At 44.2% G+C, this 12000-nt stretch overlaps 1 protein-coding gene across 1 annotated transcript; it reads left to right on the forward strand.

Annotated features, from left to right (window-relative positions):
* Positions 1–1631: 1631 nt before the first annotated feature.
* LOC311254179 (uncharacterized protein) lies at positions 1632–9074 on the forward strand (the record flags this gene model as incomplete). Its single annotated transcript, XM_084384575.1, has 13 exons — positions 1632–1911; positions 3539–3661; positions 4454–4603; positions 4705–4876; positions 5427–5538; positions 5641–5823; positions 5944–6076; positions 6196–6374; positions 6789–6927; positions 7311–7408; positions 7502–8522; positions 8653–8792; positions 8910–9074. The coding sequence occupies exons 2-13, from the start codon at positions 3610–3612 to the stop codon at positions 9072–9074; spliced, it is 2544 nt and encodes an 847-aa protein (XP_084240701.1). The 5' UTR covers positions 1632–1911; positions 3539–3609.
* Positions 9075–12000: the final 2926 nt, after the last annotated feature.

Here is a 12000-nt window from a genome sequence, read left to right on the forward strand (position 1 = left end):
GACGCAAGATGCTTTACTGATGCCAACAGACTGAAAAGATAAAGGCACATGAGGGTTATGATGGAGCTTCGGCACACTGCGGAAATGCTTCTTATTGTTTGACATGTTTGAATATTATTTATCCTTTTCCAGATCCAAATTTAGATTTTTCATTGTTTTTTCAAGTATTAGAGAAGTGTAACTCAGGGCTGAGAGGGTTAACTTTTTTACTACTGAGGACAGTGGCTCTCTCAACCTTATTGGTCAATTCCTAAGCTCCTGATGAGCTGACTGGCTGGTAGTGATAATTAAGTCCCGCCCAGTATTGTATTAGCCTTATGGATAGATGAGCCAAGCCGAGCATGACTTCTTGACTCATACAGTGTGACGGGAAACCACGTCATGCTTCTTCTTTTCCATCTAGCTGTGTTATACCTAAATAACATAGGCATCTTTAAATCGTTTGCCTTTGTCTCCCCCATCTCTGGCCCCCCATGCTCTCCCCTCCCTCCCTTTAAGAGAAGTTCTGTTTTCACAAGTTGTTTTCTCTCCACCCACCTACCCTCCTCCTCCTCCTCCTCCTCCATCCCTCCCTCCCTGCCTCTCCTGCTGAAAATGACTCTCTAGTCTATTTTTACCCTCTGGTCCTCTCCACTGTTAGCCTGTTCCACCCATTTTCCCTCTCTTTCTAACCACCCCTACTCTCCTGTTTTCAATTCTTCCCTCTCTCTTTTCTCCCTGTGAGTGTTGCATCAGAACATTTACATTTCTGTCTGGAGGAGGCACATTTGCACGACTGAAAGACGGAAAAATGTTTGGGGATTTGGAAAGGGCTTTTAATGGTGGAAAATTACATCACTCGCTCTCTCTACTGTTAGCTGCTTTCATAAAAGCAAAGGTGTAGCATTTTCAGAGAAATGGTTTATAATCCTTCTCAAGTGAATAAGTGAAAATTTCTGATTTATTAATACAAAGAATGACCCTGCATATTGGCTTGAATGGGTGCGTATGTGTTGTGTCATCTTGACCCCAGAGCCCTCCCTCATCAACACCCATCCACTGTGCAGATTGCATAAAAAGACCAAAAGCAGTGTGGAAAGTAAACAGTAGATAGCTCAATAGCGCCTTCCTGCATCAGATGGTCTTTATGGGTATTAAAGCTTTAGCTGAGCATTTGTAAGAAGGAGGGATCTTGTCGGACTTCTGTTAAGCCATTGGTTGGCCTACATCTGAGTGTCGGCTTTTGATTCGCGGAGTCACGCATCAATCAAGGTTTACTACGACTCCTGTACCAATGACATGAGCCTGGGGTGGGCTTACTGACAGAAACACAAAAATACACATTTTTGACACAATACTTTAACACTAGCTAGTGTTTTAATAGAGATACAAAAGAGCTTAATGAGTTTTGTTTATTTATTGTTGTTTTTGTATTAAAGAAAAGTTCAGTTTCTGTGGTAACAACAGCCGTTGCCCGTAAAGCCGGCTGAAATTTGCATATGACTGGCATTCCAGTGCACACGCTGACCAATCAGGGTCCGCGGCGGGCAGATGACAGGTGGCTGCCTCGGCCAATAGTAGAGTGGAATTCGCCGAAGGGGGCGGGACAAGGCTGGGCGAGGTTGACAGGACGAGGAGGGGAGGGGGACGAGTACAGGGGGGGCAAGCAGCCTAGTTTACAACAAGAGGAAGAGGGAGGGAAAGAGAAAGAAAGGGCCAAGGCTTGCGAGAGACACAACGAGACAAAATTACGAGAGTAAACTCGGGCTGGGAGGTGTGGAGATGCGATACGAGGACTTTTCTGGACCAAAACAACACTCGTAACGCCAAGTATTAACCGAACTGGACGGTGTGCGCGCCGATGTCGTCCGCACGAAGTGGCTAGCTAACCTGCTGCAGACGGACGGACCTCACCAACGGCTTCAATCTAACGTACTGTATCGCTTCTTGTAAAGCCCCCCCGTCGGGTGCGGGTCCACGACTAGGGCATCTTTAACCAGCCACTCGGTTGCTGCCTTGAGGAGGCGAAAGAAAAATAAAACTGCGATTGATCCCCCCTTTCTGCTCGCTGACTGGAGCCAGGAGTCTTCACCGCGGTGGCTTTTATCGCTGTGTTGTAGACTCATCAGTTGCTAGCTAACGTCAGGTCTGTGGCCAGATTGGCCAGGTAGGATAGGAACTGGTACAATTAGACACTGGGCAGAGATCAGCTAACCAAGTTTGTAGTAGAGATAGTGTTTTGAAGCTCTTTGATATTCAAACCTGATGGGTAGCGAGCTTGTAAGCACTGGTGATGGATGAATGCACCAGATTTACAGTCAACGACATCTGCTTATGCGTTGTAAACACGGATAAACTCGTGTTGGTCGCTGCCCTTTAATAGGTGATTTTTTGGATCTTGGTAGGTGTTATATGTCAGGTTAAGACAGGTGCATAGTGGAGATCTGGGAGCAGGTAACGGGAAAAACAAGTTAGTATTTGATGAAATGCACTTGTCAAACAGTCATCGCTGGATTATTTTGGCAAGCCAATACGTGTGAATACGCCTTTGTAGTTGAGACATGCGAACAATCGCGTTTCTTTTGCCTCTGTCTGTGCGGCGGGTGCACGACCAGGGGCGTTCCCGAGAGGTTGGTCCAATTTGGAGTGGTGCACTTGAAGCTCCGGTTGTTGCAAGAGGCAGCTAAATCAGCTGTGGTTTATTATTTGAATCGGAGAGTATTATAGTTTAAGTAAGCAGCGTATTCTTGGACAGAAAGAGGATTGTCACGTCGCTCTTCCAAGCGCCAAGTAGACGAATCACCTTAGCTTTGATCGCCCCAATTTGCTTGTTGCAGTGCTGTTTAGCCTGATCGATACGGTGCCCTGTTACAGCAGACCTTTAGCTGTGTTACTCCGGAGCTTTATGTGCTTCTTGACACCCGCCGAGCCCACCTGTCTACAGCTGTATTGTAGCGCACAGCGAGGTTAGACATGGCCCAGGAAGACTGCGCATATCTCGGGCGGATGTTCTAATCGAGGCCGTGGATGTGCTCGAGGCCTTGTTAACCCCTTCGTGGCCAAGCTGCTGTAGTAATGTAAACAAACAGGGAGAGAGGGCATCGGGGGTAATTAGACCAAAGGGAGGAGGATCGCTGCCTTCGATCATAATCACCTTATCAGTGGGTCGTCTGTACACTGATGCATTCTCACAGATTTCTTAAAGTTTTGTGATTTATTGTAATCGTTTATAGTACATTCTGTCCACTTATGTTTGACTCTTCCGTGTGCGTTATTAGATTGCGGCATTCTGCGATACGGAGAGATGGACTCTACTTGACAGACACATTTCATTTTTACTCGCATTGGAACTGAAAAAAAAAAGCATACCTCTTTATGACACATCTTTAAAATCCTCACGATGCAGTAATTATTGTGAATGATGACTGCAACCTGTAGGGATGAAACGGATACAGACACCATTGAGCACTTGTCGTCATCTGTGAGCTTCCCAGCAACATCACCTCGAGATTTTTTTGGATTAAAGATGTTTACTTACCCGGATTTTTGTGTGTTGTAGAAGACGAGAGATTTTTTTAAAAGGACATATTATTCTTTTTGGGAGACTCACAGCAAGGATTGAATTCAACCATGTTCTCATCAGAGAATCCTCAGTATCTTCGCCAAGGATTAAGCATGTTTGGTTAGTCCATGTCACTTACTTACTGTTTATATGAGAGTACAGGATCCTTATTTGCCTTCATCTTTGTTTGATTGTAGCGAAATGTAATCCTAAAATGTTGAATCAATAACAGACAGAACCTGTTTTTTAAAGCTCATATTTTTTAAAAGGACATATTTTGGTACTTGAAAGTTTTTTTTCGAGAAGAGTTATTATTAAGAGATTGTTTTTAATAATATAAATACAGATAAGATGAGTTATCCAGTCCCTTTTTGAATTTATGATGGTTCAGAGTGTACCAGCTTCTGTCCTCCATCCAACCTGTTATTGAGAACAAACAGTCCTTTTGTACATCTGCTGTTGTCGGGGTGATTTAACCAGTTAAGTGGCTGGAGGTGTGCTTCTGTGGCAGCACCGATATTCTCTGTAGTTCTCAAAGTACTGATGGTGTTGTATTCATTGCATTTATCTACTTCCCAGATGTTAGTGTAGTGCTGTGCATCCAGTGGAACTACACTCGGAAGCAGTGGGCTCTCATTTATCACTGATTTTAGTTTGTTTATTTGTGGTTCTATCACTCCTAAATAATAAAAAAAGATGTATGGTAACATCACAAACTAATTATAAAAATGCTTAAAGTTGGTGACTGGAGTAGGAATGCATTGCTGGTGGGAGTGTTGCACCGAGAGCCCTGATCTGTTCCCCAAATAAGGAAATAGCATCTTGATATCTGAGCAGGGAAGCATATAATCAAGTTATGGACATCAGATGGTGTCATCTGTTGGTAGTAAACAATGCTCTTTTCCTCTGCAGTGTGGACCAATGTAGAGCCCCGGTCAGTTCCAGTCTTCCCCTGGCATTCATTGGTCCCTTTTCTGGCACCGACTCAATCAGATGCTTCTTCTCAGCCAGGAGAGGGCCCGCACCCAGTCAGCCACCCCCAAGCAGCCAGTCTGAAGACAGGTAATGAACACACGTATCCATCCCATTTTTAAAACCGCAATAAAATACATATATTGTTTGCTTTGTGTTGAGCAAGTTTCTCTTCTCTTGTTCTTCCTCAGAGTGTCAGGGGGTGGCAGCGCTGTCACAGGAGCCTGCAGAGGCACCTCCCATTGTAGAGAGAGGTACCCTGTCCCAGCCTCCCCCTTCCTCTGATGAGCCGCCTCCAGAGAAGGAGAAAGGAGAAGAGAGGGAGAGGCCTGACAGCGAGACAGAGAGTGACGTGGATGACCCGTAAGTCCGGGTTTCTTTTTAATATAGTCAAGTCAAGTTACATGAACACATGAAGATACACGCCACACATATACCTTTATCAGTGACTTAATATAAAAGTGGTTATGTATTTGTCCAAGTCAGCCTTCACAGTAATTTTCTGTGTGGTACTGTGTGTACCCACACATACAGTAAAGGAGTGTGATATTTTCTGTATCCTCGCGCTAATTTGGGCAGAAGAGCTCCATGCCAGAACAAAGCAGATGGGAACAAAAGCATTCCATCTCTGGGCTCTATCACTATATGAAAGGCAGTGGCCAGGCTGTCAGCCATTGAAATGGGTGAGCTGAAACTGCTGATGTATCTCATGGGAGATGAACTACTTGTGCTCCGTGTCTACATGTGATAGATTTGAAGCTCTAAGATAAATAACACCAGATATGGAGACTCTTTTTTAATTTAAGAGGGAAAGAGAAATCAGTGCTCAAGTGTCAGGTTGTATGTGCATATTGTCCCCAAGAGAAATCTAATAAAGATTACAAACAGAGGGCTGTTTTTTGTCTCCTTTCAGCTTCCTCCCAGGAGTTGTACCGGAGCAGCCCCTCTCTACATCACCAGTAAAGAGGCGCACTCAGTCCCTCAGTGCGCTGCCCAAAGATGGAGATAAGAACAGTCCTGGAAAGGTAGTTTTTCACTGCTCCTACCTGGCCATCAAAATTCTCAATGCTCCTTTTATAAAAACTTGTCATTTAATATCTCTTCATCTTTCTTTTACACTCTTTCAGAGGGAGAAGGATCACATCCGGCGACCAATGAATGCATTTATGATTTTCAGTAAGCGCCATCGAGCATTGGTGCACCAGCGGCACCCAAACCAGGACAACAGGACAGTCAGCAAGATCCTTGGGGAGTGGTGGTATGCTCTGGGCCCCAAGGAGAAACAAAAGTACCATGATTTGGCCTTCCAGGTACACTGATGCATTTTCAACAACGACAAAAAGACTGTGACATACAACTTCATTTTTCTGTTGTGCATATGCTGTATTTTTGTTTCTTTTTCACTTACTCCTTGTCCCTCCTGTTCCCAGGTAAAAGAGGCCCATTTTAAGGCCCACCCAGACTGGAAATGGTGCAACAAAGACAGGAAGAAGTCTAGCTCTGAAGGCCGTGGGGTGCCTGGGGGCAAAGACATCAGAGAGAGGAGCATGTCTGAGTCCACAGGTTGGTTTCACTCTGCTCTCATGATATATCACATACAGGCTTATTTTTGTAACATCTGTCCTTTTTACAACATTTATCCTTTCCAGTCTTTTAACTGTCCTCTTTTTGCCCCCTGATAGAGCCCCATTCTGTGGAGCTGAAGGGGGTTGGTCCAGGTTTGGTGGGCGTGTCTGAAAGGAGTGCAGGAGAAGGTCACGTCGGCCAGCTTACCCGTCCTCGAGCCTTCTCTCAAAGTGCCATGCACAGCCTGGAGCGGGTCGACAGGGGTAATACACAGGCCCTGGCAGAACTGGCACAGGTAGGAATGAAACAAAGCTTATAGACCTGTAGAGCTGATTGTGTAATATGCATTTTGCATTTTGTTAACATAAATTGAAGACCATTATCACAGTTTGAGACATGAACAGTGTTCTACTGCCGTTTTTGTAAACATGACTTGATTGAAAAACAAAACTACTTTGTTTTCCAATGGAGCTACTGCAACTTAAATAGTTTTTTTTCTGGCATATCTGCTCCTCACAAACAATGAAAAATTAAAACTGTTTTTGATTCTGGCAGTTGTAACAGTGGCATTTTTCTTTGATTTAAAGGGCATCTCTCACATTCAACCTTTAAAAAACAGGAGCCACATTAACACACCTCGCTAGAGAAAGCTATTCTAATTTGTTTCAAATGCATCTTCGCTATAAAGTCTCTTACTTTATTTTTCCAGATGTGTGGGGATGGTGGCAGTCAGTTTTCGAGTCATGCCCCACCCCTGTCACAGTCCCAACGGGGGGTCAGCGAGGACATGACCAGTGACGAGGAGCGCATGGTCATCTGTGAGGAAGAGGGAGACGATGATGTCATCGGTGAGAAATCAGACCTACTTTACTGATGAAACCAAATTTTGGATTACTGACCCTCTGTGTAAATTTCCAGGAACTGCATGCAGAAATCTTATCAAATGATACAATAAGATTATCAATCGTAAGTAATATATTATGCCAGCAGTGATGTTTTGTGTCACTCTGTCACAGAACAGTCCTGAGGTTTTTTGTACATCATGTGGTTTTATTCTCCGCTCTTAACATGGTTAAACTGTGTCCAGTTTTTGACCACTTCCATCTTTTGATTTTAAAGATCTGCTGTCATTTAGAGCTGATTCAGACACACAGTACAGCCTGATTTTATTGGATTATAAATAGCAAGGAATGTCAAGTGTAGCTGTAGTGTATTTTTTCTTTTTCCACAGAGGACCCTTATCCTAGCAGTTCCATAGACCTCAAGTGTAAGGAGCGGGTGACTGACAGTGATAGTGAGAATGGTTCTGGAGACGAAAGTGAACGAAAGGTAACCGGCTTGAACGATTGTTTTCCTTCTGTTATTTTCCATCAATTACATCCACGGTTTCTCAAAACGTATGTACTCTGTCTTCTGTTTCAGAGAGTTTTTGCTCCAGTAATTTGCTCCTCTGCTTTATCATCTTCCTCACAACATACGCCTCATGGCAGGAGCGTCTCGTTGTCCTCTTACCCTTCCAGTAAGCGCTATGATGAGGGGAGATCAGGTGGAGGAGGATTTTCAGATCACAGGAGGAAGGAAAGAGGAGAAGGAGAGGGTAAGGACACATTTGGTGGAGAGGGAGGAGGAGGAGTGCAAGCCACTTCTCTCTCCCTTTCTTCTGGCCAGTCAGTCATCTCCACCTCTCCAGCTGGAGGGCCTCCATCCTCATCAGTAGGTTCACTGGGTGTGAACCCACTCCTGGGCATTGGTGCTGTTAGGGTGGCCTCTACGGTGGTGACCAATGTAATGCGTCCTGTTATCAGCACACCGCTCCCCATCGCCAGCAAACCCAGAGATGGAGGCACATCATCCAGCCCACATCCACCTGAGAGGAAGTCCCTGACTCCCCAGCAGCAGCAGCCACAACTTCTAATTGGTTCAGGACCAGGAGGTGGGGCCGCAGCCACAGGGGGTGGGTACTATTCCTCATCATCACCTAACCCTGTAGGTGCAGGCGTGGGCCCAGGTGGTGTAGTGACAAATTTGGTGTTAGGAGGGGCTTTGTCTGCTCAACCCGCTGTACAGCTCATCACCCCCTCCCCCCAGCCTCAGCCCCCCCAGCAGCAGGTGCATCCCTCCACTGCTGTTTCAGCACCGCATAGCCACACCAACGGGCCCCTGCCTCTTCCTCTGCTTCAGCCCCAGTTCTTCCCAGCCTCTTCCCTAGCGCCCCCTGGGGGTAAGGCCATCACACAAGTTCAGTACATCCTGCCCACCCTACCTGCCAACACCCACCCCAAGAGTCCACCTCAGCAGCTCAGCCAGCCAACCAGTTTCTTCAACCTGCCCACAGCTCCACCCACACACGTGTCCCTGGCCAATGGGAAGCAGCAGGGTACAGGTTCCCTGACGGGATATACGTCCAGCTCAGCAGTGGGTGTTGTCAGCCCAGGAGCTAGAGGTGAGAGTTTGAGAGCAGGAGACATGACAGTGAGGCTGAATCCATGACTGTGCCATAGATACATATAGCAGTTATTCTGTGGCGACACGTAATAAAATGCCTGTTCTCCCTCTTCCTGTCTTTGCCTCAGTGCAAACGCAGTCTCCAGTCCTCCAGAGTAAAATGCTTGTTCCCATGGCAACAGTACGGACTGCGCCAGCCCCTGCCCAGCAGTTTCCCATCGTGGCTCCACCTCTTCCTGTCCAGAACGGAGCTCAGACCGGAAGCAAGGTCAGTGAGCACTTCACTGGCGACATTCACATGAGAATTTAATATTTTGTTAGTAAAAACAAAAAATTCGCACACCACTTGCGTTGCTCACTCATTATTGTATTTGCCTTTCTCCAGATCATCCAGATAGCTCCCATGCCAGTGGTCCAGTCCCAGCTGCCTCAGGGTGGAGCAGTCCACCCTGCCAGCCCTTTCCCTGTAACAGTTGGCACAGCAGCTGTGGTGGCTCCAGGATCAGCTCCCTCCCAGGCTGTTCTGCTGCCACCCGCACCTACCAGGTAGGGAATAACAAACAAACTGCAATGAAAGAATGAATTTGGACTCACCCATTTGTGCTTTTTGTTTTGCTCTGGGGCATCCACTGCTTACTTAATAACATCTGGCAAGCTATGTACACAGACCACAACATGAATGCTATGTGAAATAGCAGTTCCAAGTAACTGTGAGCGCACAGTTTGTGCTGAAGTGGCAGTTATCCTAAATTGACTGTGAAATGTGTTTCTGTAATTGCCTGCTGAGACTAAACCCACCCACCTGCCAGTGAAAGAGGATTAAAAACAGGCACTTCATCCTTAAATGTTTTTTCAATTCAGCATGTTTCTATCATGTTAACGAAAGTATTTTTTTCCCCCATAAAAGTCACTTTGGTATTCTATCTAATTAGGGAAATAGCAGTAACATTTCAGACCTCTCATTCTGAGAGATAAGTACATTCCCATTAATGCATTCAGAAGACATAATGTAATGATCTAAATGCGTGACTTGTGCTACCCTCTTAAAATAGCTGTGTAATAAATTTCAAATCTAATCCCAATTATCATTTCTAATGCGCAAGAAAATCTGTTTAATATACCCTTTTACAAACAAAATACTGTACATGAGCCCATTTTAAGGTAGGAAGAGATGTTCTCACCACTGATGTCTGGATGAAGGCTCATCTCCCTTGATGACATCATTTTTCCAACTCACTGTTGTCCAGCAGTGCTGTGGGGTGAGGGAGAGTTCCCATAATGTTGAGGCATTTCAGTCATGTTTCAGTCGAACTTTCTGTAATGGAGATCTCCACTTTGTTTCCCATAGAATGACCATGTAACTTTGGCGCGTGGGGTGAGGAGGAGTTGCTTATATCAGACCAGAGCCATTCCAAAGCGTCTGTATTTGACGACCTGAGAATGAGGCTAAAAACTCAGCAGTTTATTTTCAGAACCGTTTTTAAAGTTTGCCTACATAGTGTTGCCAGCCTTAGTGCACACACACTGGCTTGCCTTGCCTTTCCATTTCTCTCTCTGTAGGTGTCGGCTGTGTTTACTTTCCTCGCCTGCAGTATGGTTTTATGAAGTCGGCCAAAAAAATACCTCATGTTTTAGATTTTTTTTTTTTTTTCACCCGTGATTCTGTTTTCACAACAGAAGTGAGACACATGTGGAGGAGGCTTAATGTTAATGGATCACCCTATCTAAACTATCAAACCAATGTGTTGCAGAAGGACATCTCACAAACCAGCAACACTTAGAAACTTTTTTGAAACGATGTCATAAGTAGACCTTCATTAATTGAGAGATGATGCATCACAATCACTATATTTAAAGAAGGGATGTTATACCAGAGAACACATCTCTCTCTCTCCCTGTCTCTGTGTTTCTATGCAGAGCATGTGTGATTGAATGAGGGGAAATTGTCCACTAGATCATGGATCGTGAATGGCATCGTTCTTTTGGACAGATACAGATTAAAAGTTTTTTTTTAAAAAAGCTAAATTGGTTAACAAGTTCATTTAACTTGGGCCTGCCAAAGTAAAGCCTGTGTGTGGGAAACACGGCGAGTGCCTAAAAGCTATTTCTTGAACCAATAGATGAACCCAACCATGCTACAGATCAGATTTCAGTAAACAAATTGTGCCAGTAAATCTTGACTCAGCTCCGACAAACAGGCACCCGTTTATGAACATATGCAAGCATCAGTTATTCTGCTCTGGATTACTGTTGATCTCAGCAGTGGTTCCATTATTATCAGTTTATTGTTATTATAGTTGAGGTCACAGAAGCCTGTATGATAAAATACAACTGATGACTTCCTTTGTTCAATTATAACAGGGAGTTACTGTGTGCACACACACTTGCATTGAAATGGCAGCTGATGTTTGTTTTTTCCTTTTTTTCACCTTTCTACCTTACCTGCTTAAAAAAAAAAAAAAAAATAGATAAGCTGTGTACATGTCCCGTGTTCATGCTCCAGGATGAATAATTACAAAAAGGACCCTTGAATAGATGGAACAGCTGGAACAGTAGAGCCGCAACAATTTACCGAGTAGTTGTCGACTGCTACATTTATCGCCAACTATTTTGATCATCGAATAATCGATTGACTAATTCAAGGGACAAAAAGTCAACATTTTCTGATTCCAGCTTCTTAAATGTGAATATTTTCTGGTTTCTTACTCTATGACAGAAAACCATATTTCTTTGGGTTGTGGACAAAAAACATTTGGCTTTGGAAACACTGATCAACATTTTTTACCATTTTCTGACATGTTTTGACCAATTAACTAATCAATTATTCGAGACAATCGACAGTGGAAAAAAAGTTAGTTGCAGCCCGAGACAGCAGCCACTCATGGGACTTGCAGTGACTCAGAATCTCCCTTAAACTAGTAAACATCATTTCACCCAAGATAATCCCCCTACAACCATCTTGGACTTTAATTGGCATGCACAGAAATTGTGTTCTTGTCCAAAATTAGAGCGCAATCAGAAGTCTCACATGACAATTTTCACCCTTCAGACAAATGATAAAAGGTTTATTCAACCATTTCAGATAGCATGAAATGCCTTTCTAAACGGATAAAAGGAAAATAAATAAATAAGGCTGTTTTATTCTGAATAGACTTCTGTTATGGTTATTTGTGGGGTAAAAAGCTCCATTTGAATAATATCACCTAATTAAGCTTTTTCTGATTACTGTCTAATAGGTGTTGTTATAAAAAGCTGCGTTTTCCTCATAGTTTATGGATTGAAGTAACTCCAGTAACATTCTGGTACTTAAGCTGGGATAAATGATCCCGTGAATTAGGAAGCTGTATAGTGTCGTATGGCACTGATGACCGTATTTCTCAAAGCACAGCGAGCAGACAATACGAGAAACAAAAACTCCAGCAGGGGTGCAGCTGTAGCAGTGCAGCTCTATTCTGGATGTGTTAGTCATGCTGCTG

This window comes from Pagrus pagrus (assembly GCF_965226575.1).
Source record: "Pagrus pagrus genome assembly, contig: HAP1_SCAFFOLD_534, whole genome shotgun sequence".
Lineage (NCBI taxonomy): Eukaryota > Metazoa > Chordata > Actinopteri > Spariformes > Sparidae > Pagrus > Pagrus pagrus.